The sequence below is a fragment of the Lingula anatina genome, chromosome 1 (genome assembly GCF_051362555.1).
Source record: "Lingula anatina isolate TDL-2025a chromosome 1, LinAna3.0, whole genome shotgun sequence".
Lineage (NCBI taxonomy): Eukaryota > Metazoa > Brachiopoda > Lingulata > Lingulida > Lingulidae > Lingula > Lingula anatina.
In genome coordinates this window covers 49617005-49637764 of record NC_141767.1, presented here as the reverse complement: position 1 = coordinate 49637764, position 20760 = coordinate 49617005, and the positions used below count along the sequence as shown (strand labels likewise).

General features: G+C 37.8%; 4 protein-coding genes across 4 annotated transcripts in view; 2 read left to right on the top strand and 2 right to left on the bottom strand.

Annotated features, from left to right (window-relative positions):
- The first annotated feature begins 402 nt into the window (after positions 1-402).
- On the top strand, positions 403-2798 carry LOC106169093 (sulfotransferase 1C2). Its single transcript, XM_013548441.2, has 5 exons — positions 403-642; positions 1338-1685; positions 2087-2181; positions 2321-2486; positions 2626-2798. The coding sequence occupies exons 1-5, from the start codon at positions 483-485 to the stop codon at positions 2727-2729; spliced, it is 873 nt and encodes a 290-aa protein (XP_013403895.2). The 5' UTR covers positions 403-482; the 3' UTR covers positions 2730-2798.
- On the bottom strand, positions 2585-6223 carry LOC106180996 (macrophage-expressed gene 1 protein-like). The gene has a single exon (XM_087002102.1). The coding sequence runs from the start codon at positions 5955-5957 to the stop codon at positions 3738-3740; it is 2220 nt and encodes a 739-aa protein (XP_086858228.1). The 5' UTR covers positions 5958-6223; the 3' UTR covers positions 2585-3737.
- LOC106169056 (zinc finger CCHC domain-containing protein 8 homolog) overlaps positions 4202-20760 on the top strand; it is a 25432-nt gene continuing 8873 nt past the window's right edge. Inside the window, exon 1 of the mRNA XM_087002087.1 lies at positions 4202-4372. The gene's annotated coding sequence lies outside the window, so the exon portion shown is untranslated. The remainder of the gene's footprint in view (positions 4373-20760) is intronic.
- LOC106169092 (uncharacterized) overlaps positions 6581-20760 on the bottom strand; it is a 14401-nt gene continuing 221 nt past the window's right edge. Inside the window, exons 2-5 of the mRNA XM_013548440.2 lie at positions 20391-20491; positions 19791-19926; positions 11346-11464; positions 6581-10855 (exon numbers count right to left, since the gene is read on the bottom strand). Coding sequence (XP_013403894.2) covers positions 9809-10855; positions 11346-11464; positions 19791-19926; positions 20391-20491 — 1403 coding nt within the window. The 3' untranslated portion in view covers positions 6581-9808. The remainder of the gene's footprint in view (positions 10856-11345; positions 11465-19790; positions 19927-20390; positions 20492-20760) is intronic.

The window sequence follows — 20760 nt, the reverse complement described above, 5'->3', positions numbered from 1 at the left end:
AAAGACTACTTTTCATAGGCAGTACAATAAAGATGTCTTTGAAGTGAATTAAGCATGGCAAGGTCAGCATTTTCACCAATAATTTTTTGACCTACCATAGTAATTTAATTAAAAATAATATGTTCAATATATATATTATTCACCCACCTCCTCTTTCATGTTTAACGAAAATACAAACAAAACTTTAAAAAATTTTCATGCGTATTGTCTTCTATATCTATACTCAAAGCTCCCAAAACCTGCTTCTTGCCGAAATGTCTACATACATACAAAATTTCACGGATTGTATTGCTTTCCTTCTCTAAACTCGATGTTTTCGTTATCCTAGCAGGGCTTATTTTCTAAGCACTTCACAAATAATAGAAGCTATAAACACAACGGCGGCACATAATACAAACGATGTTTGTTCGGCGAAGAGGAATCAATAAGTAAGGTTTGCACTGAGCTGTGGTGTTAAAACTCTGCATTACCACTCTAGCAAAATGAGTGGTAGGGTCAGCGTATTAGATATACTCGAGAGTAACAGGCAAGTTCTAGATTGGTTCACGCAGTCGTCCGACCCCAAGCAAAGCATTCTAAATGCTGTCAGTCTCCAAGACGTCAAAGATGACGATGTGTGGATTACAAGTTTTCCTGGGTCTGGTAAGATTGAACGTGACAAATCAAATATTTTCGGTTGCTGAATAACGGTAATTCACTTATTTAAATATGCTGCAAATTGTTTATTCCCAATAACTCTGACAAAACCCACACCGCAAGCCGTTGGCTTGAATATCCTAGTTTCATGGTTTCAGTTGTCATGGCAGTTATGAATGCGTTGTTTGCCCAGAAAACCCTCTTTACAGTAACTGTCAGCGAGTTAGTAGTGATGTCGTGTTGTCACGATGCAAGATATGTTCTTTGCACAACGGTCAGATTATCTTAACTCAATATAGGACCTCCATTAGACAAAGAGTACGCAAAGGTGGATCTATGGCGGACCCAGCTTGTTCTTTCAAAAAAGGGATAAAACCCCGACTCACTCTGCGTCCGCAGAATAATGCTTTCGCATCCTTCAAAATGGCTGAAATTGCAACATTTGATTTCAATTAATTCTTTGCAGTGGTGAGTGAGAGTGAAGACGTAATAGGAACAAAAAAATTAAATTTCGGAAACCTAGTATTTGTCATTGTACATGTGGTCATTTGTAGTAATTTGAGTGTTTAATATATCGGCATAGTAGGCAGCTTAGCGGCTTTGTATAGTTTCCTGTACAGTTGTATTGCGATTTGTTCCATAAATGCTTATTACAGGATCCTGAGGCATTTTTTAAATATTTGAATTACTCAATTTTCTAGGCGCACACTTGATGTTTCCACTAGTCACTGAAGCTTTAGGGCGGCCTTTCACCCAGGCTTGCAGCCCACAAACACCCAGATGCGTAGAGGAACTGAGCCCCGAAGAGCTGATGCACCAACTTCAATCCCCGTCCCCTCGAGTATGTCTCACGCACCTGCCTGTTAAGTTAATAGCACCGTCCGTTCTACATTCTTCCTGCAGAATAATCCATGTTTACAGAAACCCAAAGGACTCTTATGTAGAGTTATACAAAAGACTGCGACTTCAACATAATGGTTTTGACGTCTCATGGCATGATTTTTTCACATTTTGTTTAAAATCAATAACAGAACCCACACAAGGCTCAGGTAATAGCAAAAACAGAATTAAATATCTATGGACGTTCACGTAATCTTTAACAATTCAGTATGTAGTAAACTAGGCCTAATCCATACAGAAGTTTGCACTTTTTGTCATTCCTTGGGAATTTTGTCTCTTATTTGTTATCATTTAGAAAATTGCACGGCCACATTATAATAAGACAGTAAATGGTATTTACTCAAGGCCTTTCCAAATCGAACGTGCTATATTTGGTGTTCAATTTTTATCTTCTATCTTCTGTTTTAGCAGATTGGCGGTTTAATAGCCTGTCAGCTCACGCATAAAAATAATGTTTTTCTTAGCAAGCTATTCATACGTGATCTAACGTTGAGAGTAACCGCATTATGAAGTCGTCTGTGATTAAAGATTACGTTTTGCTTTTACGTAGGAATTGTGAACTGGTTTGAAAGCACTGCAGAATGGCTTCAGCTGCCCAAACAACGATCTAATGTCCTCAATTTAGCAGTAGAAGATTTGATCAAGGTAAGCTCCTGATCGTGCTACATTGTAACGGACTTCAGTAACCGCCCAAAATGCCTTCACGCAAGTTTCCAAATGACATACTTTTAAATATTAAAATACACTGTATGCGCATATTAAAAAGTTAAATAAATCTTTTCAGAATCCAAGCGGCACTCTTTCTAAAATTTCATCATTCCTAACCACGTCCATTAACGACTGCGTTGACTTCATCCCATCTAATAAAAGACAACGAAGGGAAGAGCATCCTTCAACTGATGACAGTCATAAAAATTCCTTTGCTTTAGATACAATTCCGTCGGACATCGGTGAGAATAATATCTCCCCCTTTTTTTCTCTCTCTCAAACACACTTTTAGTTGTTGATAATGACAATAGATAAAATGAAATAACACTAAAAACATTCATCAGTGTCTAAAATATATTCATATGTTCGTTATTTCCCCAGGTTTGCCGGGAGAATGGAAAACAATGTTCACCGTGGCCCAAAGTCAAATATTTGACGACCTTCGGCAGCAATCAAATGTCCATCTCCAATGTGACAACGGATAACATAATTTATCACTTAATGTTTACTTTTTATTTCACACAACACTAAACGTATGCGTAGGAACGACTACTAAGCGAAAACACGGAAGAAGCGAGGTCGTGGGTGGTATAGGCCCTACATGTACTACATGTCGTAGAAATACCAATTTAAACACTGAGTCATGACCACGAGGGTAACGAGACCTTGTGATTACGTTATACAGTGTATCAATAAAGACACTTAACAGAACTTTTCATCTTGGTTTAAATATACCAAACCGAAGTATATGCTTATATATTGACATTATACCGGTGTCCCGTGAACGGCTTTAAAAGTGGCTATCATTAGTTTGATTTTAGGTATAGTGAAAAATCAAAGTAGGATTTCACTTTAGGGAAATACATGAAGCTCAACATTCGTCATTTTTAGATGTATAATAAAACGTTCACATCCATGCACGCCCCTCCCCTCCCCGTTCAATCGCATATCTAATAATAACATTAGCTTATAATATCCAGATTTAATCCATTTCAACACAAGTGAATAATTTTGAAAAATTATTTTAAAAAAATCAATAAAGACAAACTAAACTATATATTTAGCTGAATTCTTAGCTCATTATACGCTTTCGGTGCTTTAGAGTTGGAACAATTATCAAAGCCTAGAATTTACAAATGCTTGTATTGACTATCGTAATTCTGTATCCTGTCAACATGGAAAGCACTCGGACCTTGCTTTAGTGCTAATCGCCAGGGGTTCATATGTCTTCTTAATCATATTACATGCACTATAATAAAAAATATAAATGAATACTAAATAGAGTATTGTAAAGCACACAATCCCTTGGACAGTTGGCAAATTTCCTCGTCATATGTATTCTGATGAAATCAAAGGTGCACCTTCGCATTACCTATTTACTCTATACTGATTGATTTAACGTTTTTTTTTCAATTTCTTTTTTTTTTTTTTTTTCACTAAGACGCTCAAAGGTATTGGTCTCCGAAAAAATTTTGAAAACGGAAATATAACAATCACACTCCAGATGTGTGTTCCCCCAAGCCACCGTAATTAGCTATCGCGGTATGCTCATCCGAAGACGCTGGGGACAGGCGGCGACGCCTTACTACCCCAAACACTATCAGTCCTACAATTACTCCACACAAAGCCGTGCCTAGTATGGAAACGGCGACAGTGAGTCCAGTCTCATTGGAACGGCTGGCAGATCCGCTCGGTTGCATTGTTCTAGGGGTTTCCACTGCTGCTTGGACCTCAAACATGTTTGTTTCGTCCCATTTTGTCGCGTGCCATGTAGAGAATCCGCCACCTTTCATTAAAACGCGTCCGGAAGCAGACATTAGTAAGCGAGTGCCATTGCGCAGAAGTTTGGGCTTCAATTGGAACGGAGGCCGTCTGATAATGGGAAGAGCATTTGGCGTGAGGGCGTGGGCTTTCACACAGTAGTTAATCTCACATTTTTCGTTTATTGCAAGAAGGTGTTGACTGTAACCGTGCGGGCATTTTTTGGGCCAAAAAGGCGCACCAGCGTCCATCATGATAGCAGCTAAACCCAACGGCGCCCCTTCAACAGAGCGCTTGTGAAGGTTAGGTATGTGTGGCGAAATAGCTAGCGGATTTCCCGAAGAACAGCTGAAGAAACCAGCGAAAGGTATGGCATAACGAAATCCCAGTTCGTAATCATCACTGACACATAGGTAAATAGGAAGCGGCACACCCAGTTTAAGCGCTGTGAAATGAACCGGACAACTCTTCCCCTGTGTCAGTGGGTTGTCTGCATTGGCTGTGTAAGTACCACCAAATAAAAAGCCCGACTCTTGTTCGACCTCTCCAGTTGCAGCACACCAGTAAATCTGGTAATTTCTGTCATTACACACGTCATGGCAGCCGTAGGTGACAAACCAAAAATGGTTACATTCCCGGTGACATTTGCGCAGTTTGCCTTCATTTAAAAGGACCGCAGTGTATTGGGGAGGGCAGGAATACGTTCCAGTTTTATGATTTACCAGGGAATCCCCAGGAGAACACAGTCCTCCAGAACATGTCTGGTAAACACCCCCGAACGTGAAATTTGTGAAAGGATTTACACAGGTATCATCATCAAAGTTAGCAATGTAACTAAAATTAGGAGAGTCGACACTAGTGCAGCCACGATAGACATTATACAAGTAGTAACTCTCCACCGCTTTCTGAACGCTGTCGGCTAAATCACGCACTGTATCCAGCGGTAACTCTGGTAACGTACCTGTCGTAATGATGTAGTACAGCGGATCACCTTCGCGGTCCACGGCTACAAGGTTGTTTTGTAAATCATCCACCCACTGGTCCAGCGTGAAATTGCTGCGATACGGTGGTCCCCCCACTGTGTCTGTGTGAGAAGTCACGCGACTCTGGAGATATCTTTCTAGTTTGTCGTGTTCTACAGTATGGGTATAAGACCCGCTGGCGCCGATGAACCCAAATAAAGAAGCGCCAGCTGAAGCCTTGATAGTAGACCGGTCATTGTCCATGTTTTTAACGTACGATGAATTTAAGTGGTCTTCTTGAATGATTGCTGCTCCGGCGTTAATGCCGGTAACAAAATGAGTACCGTAATCGCGAACAAGAAGCTCCGATAGATATGTGACAGTGTCATTGTCCCTTTCTTGTATAAAGGACGCGATTTCTAGCAGACGATCTTTGAAGGTAGGATGGAGTTGGGGGTCTGGCTGACTACGGATCTTGTATAAGACGTAGCGTAGCTGCACCCTGCTAAGAACGGATTTATCTCCCGTAATGTGCATCTTTGAATTTTGGTAAGACCTTGAGAAAGAGCCGCTGACAGACCCAAAGGGCCACGATGCATGCGCCTCAAGATTTATCGAGCTCGACGTCACACTGGTGTAGTTTAAAAAGTGCGAATAAAGTTCAGAGTACGTTTCGACATTGCTTTTCTTTAGTGGAACAGCGTATGTGTCGTCTGGAATCATGAATTTTCTGTCCTGTGTTATTCGACACTTTGAATAATTGAGCGCCACGACAGGACCCATGTCGACGTTACGGAGATTGTCCCACCCGTTAAAGGGAATGACTTCTAGCATATCCGTCGTCTGCGGGCAATTCTGCGGATCACCGTATTCAAACCCCTGCACTTTATTTGTGATAACTTCGGTCTTTTCCACAGCAACCACATGTCCAATTTCCCATGGAACCGCCAAAAAGGCAACAAAAATGACATATGTGCACACGCTCAACATTTTCGAGATCTCCTTTCTTCTATTAATCGCGGCTTGTTTTTATTCTGTCTACCTCGTCCATTATTAGCAACGAAATTCCCAGGTTTCACTTTGAGACTCAGCGTCACCTGACTCGTTTACAATACAGCTCGTGACTCTTTTTATTTACATACTTGTTTAACCTGACCATAAATAAAGCCCAGGGTTTCAGTTTCGATGAGTAAGGGACCATTCCCACAGATATTTGGATCGATCCATCTCCCTGGGGAGTCTCACTAAATTGCCATCAAACTAACCGGCTTAAACGTCGGTCATGCCTAGTAAAGCTGTTATGGGGTAATTATCTTTACCCCTAGCTAATTCTGTAGGCGTGACAGACATTAAGCCTCTTAAGCTGATAACAATTTAGACTGAACCTCCGGGGAGTTAGGTCAATCCAGATGGATCGATCTAAGAATGGGAACCCAGTCTAAGTGCTCCAAGTCACTTGACTTTCTATTCCCTGATGGCTGGAACAAGGAAGTGAATTCTACTTCCTTGATTGGATAAAGAATCAGTTAGCAATTAGATTAGATTATCTTTGGCAGTCTAGAGCATTTGTCAACAAGACTCCATTTCCCATATTCATATATGTTAAAAACAAATTTTAAATATTTGAAATGGTTTTTAATTTTGTTATACTATATCAACATCTGAATAATATAGGTCTTGGCAATACACAGATGAGATGATCATGTGCACCTTTCCTCTCACAAAGTAGAGCGCCTTAATGGATATTAAAGCCAGAAACAATTTTTCACATACATCTATAATTGTGACTCATGCATTTCGCGCCATTATTCTTTCACTTTGCCCATATGTCATTTTTAAAATGTCCAATTATGAGTCATTCATGTGTTCCGAGTTTACCTTGATATAATGTACATACTAGTATTTCAAGTAAATAGCTCCTAAGACCATATTATATATCAACTAAATGCAATCCTCTTGGTTGAGGAAAAATATATTCATTTTTATACAGTTGGTGAATAATAAAAAAAAAAAGAACTGAAAATGAGTCCCACTTTTAGTGTATCTTAAAAAGAAGTTTATGAAGTAAAATTAGTCATATTATAATGCACATCAAATAAATATCCTGTAACTCATTTCATGTAAAAAACAAATGCATGAATTTTAGATGTGAATGAAAAGCATTAGATAGAATGAAAAAAAAATCTGGTGTTCTTTTTTGACACATCAGGGATGAAAATAGGACTACAGTACTTATTAATACAAGCTGATACAGGAAGAAGGATACACAATATAAAAACTGTGACCCCTAAACACACTGTTGGCATCTACATTTCTATTTCTTATTGTATTCAAAAGGAAAATGATGCAAGGAGCATTGTTGAAGAATTGACCAAAAACGACTGTGTACACAGAATAACCCCCTGCCCCAAATCGATTCATTTGTATTACTTTTATCAATATTTTCTAAAGCAAAGTGCATTAACATGCCAGCACTAAATAAAACTCTTTTTGGCATGCATTTTTGATGTTGTGCACCAAACCTTACCAATATATGATCAATAACACAGCTTCTTTAGACTGGACCTGGGGCAAGGAGGCTCTGATTGACAAAGATTTGCAGACAGGTTGACTAAATGGAAAGACAAATAATAACTAGAGGATCAGAGAGGTGATACTGCCTCCAAATATTGTACCACCAGCTGGAGTAAGCGCATTCGTATAGACCCCCCCCCCCCACACACAAAAAAAGGGACACCACCACCAGTCTTGTGCTTGACAAGCTGTAAAAAATCAACAAGAATTCTCAAAATATGCAAAAATATATATAACTAAAAATGGTACAATCAAAGTTCAGTTCATCGTAAGGTAGGTCAAAGGTCAATTTCAAATCACAGTAAATTTCCAGTCTATGACTTCCTATTCAAGTTTAATAGTAACTATGGACCTATCTCTGCCAGTTTTGGAGATAAAAGGGAACCAAAATTTGTAAAGTTCAATTCATGATGAAAAGTAGCCCAAAGGTCAATTCAAGGTCACACTTAGATTGCCAGTATATGACTTCCTATTCAAATTCAATAGTAACTATGGGCCTATCTTTGCCAGTTTTGGAGATAAAAGGGAACCAAAATTTGCAAAGTTAAGTTCGTGGTAAAAAGTAGGTCAAAGGTCAATTTTAAGGTCACAGTAAATTGCCTCTAATGACTTCATATTCAAGTTCAATAGTAACTATGGACCTCTCTGCCAGTTTTGGAGATAAAAGGGAACGAAAATTTGCAAAGTTCAATTCATAATGAAAAGTACGTCAAAGGTCAATTTCAAGGTCACATTTAGATTGCCAGTATATGACTTCCTATTCAAGTTCAATAGTAACTATGAACCTATCTCTGCCAGTTTTGGAGATATAAGGGACTAAATGTTATAATTTTGGAGTTACAATAATGTGCCATAAATTTCCTACAGAAAAAATTAATTTAAATAAAGAAAAGGTCATTTTGGTTGAAATTCTTGAAATGTGCTCAGAAGTTCCAGATGTTCAAATTTCATGAAATAATGTCATTTTTGACCAGATGTTGTCTGCCTCGCCAAGCCTTATGTTTTATTTTCCCCGAGGTTCAAAATTTATTATCCATTACTGTACTGCACATTTTGCTTTCACCACCAATATGTACTTTTTGATACAGCTTAACTAGAAAACCGTATGGAATACAAAAAAACGGAGACCACTTCCAGTGTTGGGCTTTACATGCTCTACAAAATGCAAAAAAGAATGGGTCTCTAGCATTAACGGTTCCCGAATTAGAGACAGTTTTCAGTTTCGGTATCTTATGGTCGCTACTCCTGTGAAAATGCACCGATTGACCCCAAATTCACGGAGATGAAGGATGACCTGAAGGGTAACACTTTCCAATAATATTATTGGTTAAGTCTGTGTAGTGTCTGAATAACAGCGCAAATAATTTTTTTTCATAAAAAATTTCGTTTTTTTGAAATTTTTGGCCCGTTTGACCTTGAAATAAAGGTCAAAGGTCAAATCCAAGGGCATATTTGAAATCTACACATATGACTTTTGGAAAGCCGTCTGTAGAAAATTTTCCCAAAATTCCTTCCGTAGGGTAGATAATTAGCATTTAATTTTGCCATTTTTGGACAAGGGTGCATTGCAATGAGTGCCACACCTAGACCCCAATACCGACAAAGCCCAAATTTTACGTGGAATGAGTTGAGATTATAGGTGAACTAAATCCAAGAGATGGGTACGGAGGCCCTCACCGTCTAGGAGGAAAAGCGGTAACGGTAACATGGTGGCAGAGCCGGCAGAACGATCCGGACGGGACTAAAACCATGTGTACCGCCAGCGCCAACGCTGGTGGTACAATAATTTTATAGAGTAAGGTGATTCACTTTGGATCAATGCAAAATATCTTGCTCAGTCGTCACCTAAATAGGCTAATGAAAGTAAAAAAAACACATACTTCTAATAATGCAGACTAAGACTGCATTCCCACAGATAGCTAGATCGATCTATCCCCCTGGGGAGTCTCACTAAATTGCTCTCAACTTGGCCGGCTTAAATGTCTGTCACGCCTAGTAAAGCTGTTAGGGGGTAATTATCTTTACCCTAGCTGATTCAGTAGGCTTGACAGACATTTAAGCCTCTTGAGCTGGCAATTTAGTGTGAACCCCTAGGGAGTTAGGTCGATCTAGATGGTTCGATCTAAATCTATGGGAATGCAGTCTAAACTACATCTACTTCTTTTCATATATGAATTTCATACAACTTGCCATAAAAAGCCTTGTAAGACTTATGACAATAAGACACACAACTGAAGATAATTAATAACACACACTGAAGGAATAAATCACATATGAAGCATCCTTGAGTAAACCACATGTGCAACCCCTGATATCAAAGCTTTGTTTGTGAATTCCAAAATTAACTGAATAAAAGGAAATGCTGAGTCTACATTGACAGAATCACTCCTTTCATTTCTATCTGAGTCTCTACATTGTCCATATTCTTCTTGGCATTTGCGTCTCTTAATATGTGGTTCTGTTGGAGAAGAGCTCGTTTGAAAGTTTTCTTCACTACTATCTGACATGTTCTGCTGATCACTGACCTTTGACTTTGCTGCTGTTTCACACTGTACCATCTGGTCTTGTATCTGCTCCCTTTTTGGGGGATCACTTCCTGCCATCCAGTTTTGAAGCAGAAGAATCATGCAATGTGGGAATAATGACTTGACAAGCTTCACTGGGGGTGGTAAATTATCAATACAGTCAATATGTGCCATTTTAAACTTGTCTACTTCCTCACATATCTTGTTTTGCAATCTATAGTATTCTTTTCCAAGCCATTCTGCGACAACACAAAGGGCTACATTCCTGTGAAGAGGCACGGAGAATTTATTCTGAAACTTACCGCTAACACATTTATCCTGAATGATATTGAGATAAGTCTCAACAAGATGGAAAGGAAATCCATCTGAGAGGTCAAATTCATTGTTAGAGTTAGATCTGCTATGCTGCAATACCTGTGTTACCTTGCTTAATATATCTAACATGTGAAATGCCTGTTGGTTTGTCTTGAATAGTTTCTTGTTGTGGAGTACACACCTGCCCACCACTGATAATGCCCTTAATGTCTCTGCACCTGGATCTTCTTTCCCTACTTGCTCAAGGGGAGATTTTTCCATAGTGTCTGTATCTTTGTACTTGTCTTTATCATTGTCAACTGTTCTCCCAGAAACTTCAGATGCTTTATTGCAGTGCTCTTTATATGGTTCACTTGTGACTTCTCTGTTTGGATCACTGTAGGCTCCATTGCTTGAATTTGAGTAATTTTTATCATATTCCAGGATCAGAGAGTCTGGTAGTGGTGGCAGGTCAATAGTTTGCATCCACATATCCTGCAATACAAACAACAATCAATTTAACAAATTTATTACTCTCTCTCAGGCTTGCAGTTTAAATAATGCAGGTCAGATAGCAAACAAGGTCAATCAAAATAAGGTATGCCACTTCTGTGATGGAATATGAATACACAAAATAAACAGGTGGCTTTTTGAGGGACAGTTTTTTCTCAAGTGAGAGCACAATTTATGGGTGATGTTTGACATAGTGTTTGGATTAATTTAGCCAGAGGGAACAAACAATCACTGTGTTCCTGTATAGTAAGTTGTACAGATGCATCCAACAACAATAACAATGCTGGACATTTAGATATCCCTTCAAGTCTTTAACCTAGCCATGCATAAATCATGACTGTATTTATTGAGCATGAAGACAAGGGCTTTCCTTGAAACAACACATGACAGTACAAAGTCTACTCATACCATAAAACTCAGAGCTGTGCACTGTGCCATGGACATGTCACTTTCCCTTTTTTTTCCACCCTACCTTAAAGTTCTGTAAACAGCTTTTCTGTATTTCCTTGTCCTGATATTCAAATACAGCTTTTAACAATCCTTGGACAGAGTAACACCAGACTGGACTGCTCCAACCATGAATACGAATACCTGTAACAGTGAGCTTTGTGTACTAAAATAATATATATATATATATATATATATATATATATATTAACATAGATCTAATTATTAGTACCACCAGCGTATACGCTGGCGGTACTCATGGTTTTAGTCCCGACCCGTCTCGTACAGCTCCGCCGGCTCCTGCGGCTCCGCAGTCGGGCGCCGGAAACAAGTCACCGTTACCGCTTCTCCTCCTAGACCGCCAGGACCTGTGTCCCCATCTCTTGGATTTAGGTCACATATAATCTCAACTTGAACACCCTGTTTTTTTTATCTCTGTCGGTGCATTGGCCTGGGCGTGACACTTGTTGAAACGCACCCTTGTCAAAATTTTTGAAAATTCATAGCTAAATATCTCCCAAACCAAAGGAATTATGGGAAAAATTACTACAGAAGTCTGACCGAAACTCATATGTGGAGATTCCAAATATGCCCTTGGATTTGACTTTTGACCTTTTTTTCAAGGTCAAACAAGCCAAAATTTTCTAAAAAATGGGAATTTTCTGCAAAAAAATATTTGTTTGTGCTATTTTTTGGAAACTACACAGATCTAAGCTCTCCTGTTACAGTGAGGGGTTACAATTGGGGACTCCTTTCATCTTTGGGAGTTTGGGGTCAATCGGTGCATTTTCACGGGAGAAGCAGCCATTAGATCCCGAAACTGAAAACTTGTTTTTATTCTGGAATGGTAAATGCCAGAAACCTTTTGTTCATCGCATTTTGTAGAACTTGTCAAGTGCAATACTGGAGGTGGTGTCCATTTTTTTGTTTTCGATATGGTTTAGGCATTGCGCTATATCAAAAATTACAACATTGCAATATTCAGTGGGGAAAATGATAAATATTCCAAAATTAGCAGAGATATGCCCATAGTTACTATTGAACTTGAGTAAGAAGTCATATACTGGTAATCTAACTGTGACCTTGAAATTGACCTTTGACCTACATTTCATGATGAACTGCACTTTGAAGTTTTCTGATCTTTATATCTCCAAAACTGGCAAAGATACGCCCATAGTTACTATTGAACTTGAATAGGAAGTTATATACTGTTAATCTAACTGTGACCTTTAAATTGACATTTGACCTACTTTTCACCATGAACTGAACTTTGCAAATTTTCCAGCCCTTATATCTCCAAAACTGGCAGAGATACACCCATAGTTACTGTTAAACATGAATAGGAAGTCATATACTGGCATTCTTATTGTGACCTTGAAATTGACCTTTGACCTACTTTTCAACATGAACTGAACTTTGCAAATTTTCTATCCCTTATATCTCGAAAACTGGCAGAGATAGGTCCAAAGTTACTATTGAACTTGAATAGAAAGTCATAAACTGGCAATCTTACTGTGACCTTGAAATTGACCTTTGACCTACTATTTATGTTGAACTGCACTTTGCATGTTTCCTGGCCTTCATATCTCCAACATTGGTAAAGAAATGCCCATAGCTACTATTGAACCTTTATAGGAAGTCATATACTGTGGCCTTGAAATTGACCTTTGACCTACCTTTTTACCACAAACTGAACTCTGCATATTTTCGTGCCCTTCATATCTTCAAAACTAGCAGAGATCTGCTCAGTGTTGTCCCTAGGTTTTCTCTTTTGTCAGCATACCGGTATATGCAATACTGATAATGCATTTCCAAGGAAAACCAATAGGCCTATTGTCTAGAAAATCACAGGAGTGATCAGTGTTAGGAAAATATAGGTCAATTTGAACATCTCCTTGATTGGACCATTTTAACTGTTATGTTTTTTTGATTTTTTTTTTTTTTTTTTTTTTTTTTGTGCATATTTTGAGAACTCTTGTTTATTGCATTTTATAGAGCTTGTCAAGCACAAGACTGGTGGTGGTGTCCAATTTTTTTTTATTATTTTTTTTTGGGGGGGTGTCCTTACGAATGTGCTTACTCCAGCTGGTGGTACAATATCCAGAGGCGGTATCGCCTCTCTGATCCTCTAGTTTGGAAAGGTTATTATTAGAACATGAACTTTACAATACCTTGGATATAAAAGACATCTATCAAGGGTGTAACTGTCAAAATTTCAAATTTAAGTGAATTTAGACACCATCTACTGTAATTGGTGTGATTAGACTCAGTTCTATCATTTTATAGCATTCTCTAACTGGCTTGGTGGTGAGAATTAAGATATTTTTAATAGGGACAGTCGGGCTGACGTCACGCGCCTTAGCAACCGGCATCTGGGGTAAAACAAATCGGTTAACATGGCGGATCGCACTGACTTCTATGTAAGAGTTGGCAGACTTTGTCCGAAGATATCATACTTCACAGTGCCTGACCACATGGGTCAGTAAGGATGAGTTATTTACCTGGTCGATTTCTTTTACAGGCCTTTGTAATTAGCCGCTGCACACCTGGTTAAGAGATATAAAATCGGCCTTAACATAACTGCCGATCGTTATCTGTGATCAGGAAGTTTACAGCAGAAGATTTTGCAAAAGCAGTGCTTGACCTTTTGTGTCTGGCGGGTTGAATCATTTACCTGGACTATTGAGTTAGCAGGCCTTTGTAATAAGCTACTGTTTAACTTGTCACGGGATAAAATTGGTCTTAACTGCATACGCAGTTCACCCTAAGTATATACAAGGAGTTATAACAGAAGGAGATTACACGCGTGGGGGCGGAGCCCGTATTACGGTCTCTCATTGGTCGGAATGAATAGAACCCAGAGAACAATGGATGCCTATCTCTGTTACGCTTAATTGTTGCTCTCGTTTAAATCTCGTTTGTTAGTATCTGTGCCTTTGTCTGTTGATTTTTGAGGACAGAAACAGAAACGGAGTCCCAAGTTTCTAAAAAATGAGAGAAATACAGAATTTATATGATATTACGTTGGACAAGGTTTTCAAAAAACAGGTAAGTGCTTTTAAATGCATAACTACACGAAATATGAAGATAAATTGCAACTTTTATGTCGTAGGGTCTCACTGTGTAAGTGTCCAGCTACACGTTGATCTCGCGAGGTGGTGTGTGGAGAATAAATATTGCACGAAAAATATTTCCCACTCATAACAAGTGCCTATAAATATAGTATCAGATGAAGAAAGTTTGGTCTTTATACAGTTGCAATTGTTAAGTAATTTGTGGCAATAGCAAAGAATAAAACTTAGGTGCACTTTCAGTAGCCGAATAACAAGCAGATGCTTAAGCCGCCATCTTGTTAATATTTCGAAAAAAAATTACTCCAAAAGACATTTTCCTCCTACTTTTTGAAACTTGTGTCACATGACAGTCATAAAATTTAACTAATTGTTATGTGTGCAACACACTTGCTTGAGCAGTATTGTTTTTTTTTGCGATTTTACATGTGGTCTAGCTTGGATACGACAATTGACAATTTTCATGAGTTCCGATCAAAAAGTGTTACGCTTGTTACGGCCAAAAGCCTTACCGCTTTTTGTACTTTTCAAATGCAAGATTATAAAAAAAATTGGTGTGTTTAGATTCTTGAACATCTTGGTCGTGGCGTGGTATATATTGCATGGATACTGCTCCAATATTTCTTGAAAAAAATAACCTGATTTGTTCAGAATACCAATTTTTTACTCTAGTGTTATGGGTAAATGTACCATTTTGGCCTTTACCTTTTTCATGTTTAAATCTAAAAAGACTTATCATGACAGTTGGTCATCATTTTTCTTCTCACCATGGTGGGTGGCTTTGGAGTGGTAACTTTGTTGTTAAAGTAAAGTGCTCAGTTTTTTTGACTGGAAAATTTTGCCTCCACCCAGCATTTTCCATCATGGCGGTCTAACAGGAAGTTTGACTTCACAGTGTCTTTGGCATAGTTATTTTTAACTTATTTAGTCTTCTTTTTACATATATATGTTTTAATTCATATTAAACCTTTGAAAAAAGAACACACATGAATCCTGGTGCTTCTTAATTTAAAGTCTTAAGGTTTTAAGTTCACCTAGGCTCCACCAATTACTTTACCTGTTATCTCACTACACATCTCTCTTTGAGTCAAGGTGTGTAAGACACACCTTATTGTGTAAGACACCTCTATAATTAAGGGGTACTTGCTTCTCTACTAAATTATACTTCACTACTTTGGCATGTTAGGTGGCAAGCTTGGATGTTTCAGTTCATTTTAAGAAAGAAGCTTTGCCTTGGTGGTTACAAAAGAATAGAACTCTATTAAGGTTTATTCATTACTTGAAATTAAATATTTCATCTTGTAGTGTTGAAACAGAAATTCTCTCAAAATTGATAATGAATTTGACATGCATATCTTAACACTACTCAAGTTCTTTTTTTCTATTATAGATATGGGAGAAGGCTGCAGTGAATATATGAATTATGGTCAGGCTGGAAAAAATTAAAATATGTCAATGAAAAAAGGAGGTCAGTGTGTCTGGGGTAAGTTACTTTTGTCATAATGCCTAAGATGCATTAAACATTCACTAACAACAGTACCCTTTTTAATTTTTTTTTCAAAATACAACAACCTTGGGCATTTTCCTTTTAGCAACCAGCCTCTCTGAAATCCCCTTTTTGTCCTGTCAGAAGAGTAGGAACCAGGGCGGATTTAAATAATTTCTTGTAATAAGTACAATTTCTTTCAATTTCTTGGGGTTATTAGCTTTTGATCATGAATCTTGATGTTCTATATAAATTAAGTTGTAAATTGTTCATTTATGTGGTGAACATTATTTCAGTCAAGTCATAACAAGACACATTAAACTTCACTGCGTAATTCCATAATGTCTACATGGATACTAGTAGTTCATAATGCTATTATTATGTTTTTTTTTTTCTAACCTACAGGTTTCTCTCTTTTCTGAGTGGCATGGCATTAGCAAGGCAGAAGAAAAGGCCCTGAAGAAATTCTCACTTGAGTTGTCCTTTTTGGAGAAGAAACTGGATAAGACTGGCCAACAGAGATTGCATTAAATTAATAGTGCTCCTTTATGACATTTTAAAATATTTTCAGTCACCTAACTGACTCTATACATTGCAAAAGTGGACATAAATTTTATGTTATTGTTACGTGGAAAAAAATTCAAAACCTATATATAAATTGTTGAGTGCCATGGTATAACAGTCTACCTGATTGCCAGTGAAATGTCTGTTTCAGTGAAATTTCTTTAAAGCAGTCACTTACTGCTTACTTACCAGTTAATTTTTTCAGCTGTTACATTTTATAAATGTTCTTACTAAGTATTGTCTTGATCTATAATAACCTTTTGAAAATCCCATGTTTTTTATCCTATTTGTAAGAATTAACCACTTTATCTTCTAGGATTTTTTTTTTTTTTCATTCGGCCCATTAGATTCTCAGACCTTGCTGGCCTGTAAGTGGAATAGTATCTGGCACAGACTGGTATCAGCAAGTCAGATAAAGAAGAATATAATTATTTCTATTTGCACGGTTGAAAAAAATGCCATCATAGACTGCATAAAACTGGAAAACTGTAGCAACTTAATCATTCTTATGACTTCATTTATTACTGCTTATGTGTAAAATTTTTGTTTTTGTTCTTCTATTGATATAATAAAATGGTTTTACTCACAGATGCTACTTTCATGAGTATAGAGTATAGAGTGCTTGAGTATAGAGTTGACTTAAAAGATTTTTTAAGTTAATATAGTAAATAATAGTTTGAAATTCAATATTCTCATCTTTATTTGTTTCACTTTAAAGAGCTCAGTGAATACTAAAATTTCTGATATATTTTGTACATAAATATATTTATGAATGAATAAAAATTATTCTTAATGTATGGCACTGTGCACTTGTTTACCGACAAATATGAACAGTGTTAGTACGTGTCAAATAATCCTGAAAAAAAGGGAAATTTCCAAGATAAAGAAATTTATAACGAGTATTCAGTAAACTGACGTGTCGTGGCATTGCCTCAACCTTGGATTAAAATTTTAATTAAATGCATTATAATATAAAAATTATACCGAGTGAGAGAAAAAATACTTCAAGAAATTTAAAACCAGACATAAAGCGTAGGCACTGTCACAATGTATATGTTTATGGGACCCAAGGGCAGGAGGGTCCAAACGTTAATGTATTAATATTATGTCCTTTGGCAGTGAGGACAGACGTTCACTTGAATGTCATTTTCACAAACCACAGTTGGGACGTTTTCTTTTGACTTCTCCTTGGTGATTTTTCACCGGGTTGTGCCATAAAAAAGCCATCTATCACCGACTAAAAAAGCTCATGGCAACCATCCTCAGTCACCACCTTATAATCGCTTTCTATGATATCGTTCCCTTCCAGCACATCGTCCAAATAATTACCTGTGAAAAAAATCGTCAGCATACTACAGCGGCGCTTTGACATTACTGATCTCGAATTCTAACGCGAAATAACGCATATGAAATTTATCTCCAAGCTGAGGAGAGCGACGCAGACGAAACCTTGAGACCGGAGGCCCCCCGTAGCTAGCTCCGCCCACCGTAACAGACATCGGACAATAGAAAGGCTTGCGTGTAATCTCCTTCTGTTATAACTCCTTGGTATATACATGTACATAAGTTGGTGATATAGGAATGGCTTCTTAGAACGTGGATCGTGAGAAAGGCCTGGAAAATGTGCAACACTGAGTAGTTATTAGAATAAGATTTCTACAAATTGTGATTAAATCACCTGCTGCTGCAATAGCCAGGTGAACGGGATAGGGGCAATGTCATCGGTCCCATGGCCTCTTTGGTCCGTATACAGTACATGTATATTAATACAAGCCTGGAAGGACAGCATAAACAGTTGCTTGAAAACGTTTTGGAAGAGAAGACACGTGGTGTTACCTGTATTGATTTTTGCAGCTATGCGTCTTTGAGTGTTTACAATCTTATTGTGCACTTTTCTGGTACGAAAATTGGCGAAATATCATGGAAGACAGAATTAAAATTAAATTGAATAGCAAACACGGAAATAAAGCTGTATGTTATTTTACCAGTTAAGGTCGCTTTATTTATGGCAACTTTTTTATATTTTACTTGAATACTTAAAGATTTAGACATTAATTCACAGGCTTGTCAATATATTGACGTATATATTGTTTTCTTATCTTTATAACGCCCTCAATTAACTTACAACAAATAAGTCCGACGTTATAGTCCATTAATTTTTACTAAAAGAATTGATATACCGTCACACACGCCAACACAAGATGCAATCTCAATTTCTTGTAAATACTACTTATTAATTCATGTAACAAATGACAAACATAAATTCCAAACAAGGTTTAATGACTTTCTCCTTATCTGTAATAAAATGAACTATACACACATACACAATTCTCGTAGTGCATGTATAGCTATGACCAAATTTTGTTTCGATCAACAATCCCGTCTTTAGTCACGTTTGCAAGACCTATAGCCTGCAACAGTCGTTTACTTTTCCGTTGATCTTTGAAATTTAACAAATCCCATTAGTTTTAGGGGCGGATTTAGGCCGTCTTCTGGGTCTTCCGGAAGACGGTCAGATTTTAAAGTTTACATTTACGGGTACCTAATTTTTTCTGTTGGAAGACGGTCAAAAATAGAGAATACACTGTAGATCAATAAAGATAATTGGAAAGACTGTCAGAAAATATCTCTGGATCCGCATCTGTAATTTTTATTAATGTGTTGGTAGTGTCACCTGGTGCACAGCAAGCTTCCACCATTTCACTATTGTACGCGTGCCTGAAAGTTAAACGGTACCGGTTCAATTCAGTAAGCTTGAAAATCTACCCGTCATATGTGTCAGCAATATGCAACGTCAACAGTTATTAGTACAATTGAAACCTTCCTTGATATTATCAGTTGCTTCCATATGGTTTTCTTTTCAAACAGATGCGAATAATATGCTCATCCAGGTAAGCAAATGAGTCTTTGCAATCCACCACTGTAAGATTCCCGATCACAGATAACGATCGGCAGTTAAGGCCGATTTTATCTCTTAACCAGGTGAGCAGAGGCTAATTACAAAAGCCTGTAAAGGAAATCAACCAGGTAAATAACTCAACTTCACTGACACAAGTGGTCATGAACTGTGAAGTATGATATCTTCGGACGAAGTCTGGCAACTTTTACATAGAAGTCAATGCGATCCGCCATGTTGCCCTATTTGTTTTACCCCAGATGCCGGTTGCTAAGGTAAAGTGCCCGGATGACCGACTGTCCCTATGGCATGTTGACCCATATTTAAGCTTTTGTGACCCTAATCTTAAGATAAAAATCACATCACATATTGCTGGGCTATGATCTTTTCATGTTTCACTCTGCAAATACTGTATGATAATCAGTAACTGAATGACATGTGTCTATGTAATACCTTTCAGTTGAACTTTTGCTGCAAGTCCATTTCTTGCATATCTTGCATGGATTCTTGGGAAATTCTTGGCTGGCTGTTCACATCCTGTTACCTGTAATACATCTGTTGCAAGAAACAGGAGCTCTCCTTTGTTCATCTGAAAGTTTTGATAAAATTTTGTTTGGAGTAAGCCCATGTCCCAGAAATGGACAAGTTTCAATGAAACTTTTATGATTCACAATGCTTCCCTCTTCTTCTTATCAAAATCTCTTAATTTTCACCAAGTTTAAATAGAGCATATTATCTGAGTGCATGTTGAATACTCAGTGTACCGTACTGATATGACAAATGCATGTAATTTTTAAAAAATCTTCTTTGCCCTGTTTCATACTTGAGTTTACTCAGTACAAATTTGGCCTGAACCGCCCGAGGCTTACACATTTGGTATATGCACTGATCAGCAAATGCACAGCTACAGGGCCTGCTGTGCTGAATTTATCTGTAGGTACTACATGTGGTAGTACCCCTGTAAATGACTTCTCTTAGTTTTACCAGATTTGCTCAGACTATTCAACTCAAATTACACTTGACAGATTGTGTCCTTTATTATCTGACACTTACCGCATATTGGACGTCTATGTGAAATTTATCATTTCTGCACAGACAAACACATCTGATCCTTTTTTGACCAAGTTTAATGGAAGGTAAATGAAGAAAACTGTCAGGGGTAATCCTAGAGAGGGGTGAGAAACGTCCATTGTTCTCGTCAGCGAGGCTGGCTTTTTTCAGGGTATGTACGCACAGACAGAAAACTAAGTATTGTGGGAACGTTACTAATGAAGCCACTGGTAGTACTAGTAGATATCAGCCTGTAGTCTTGAACAAGCGCCTCGATGACGAGTGAACAGTTGTCAAAAACAAAAGACCCAGGTGTGGTAGTTCGACTACTGTTCATGCGTGCCGCAAAGACCAAACCTAATTGCTCCTCAAG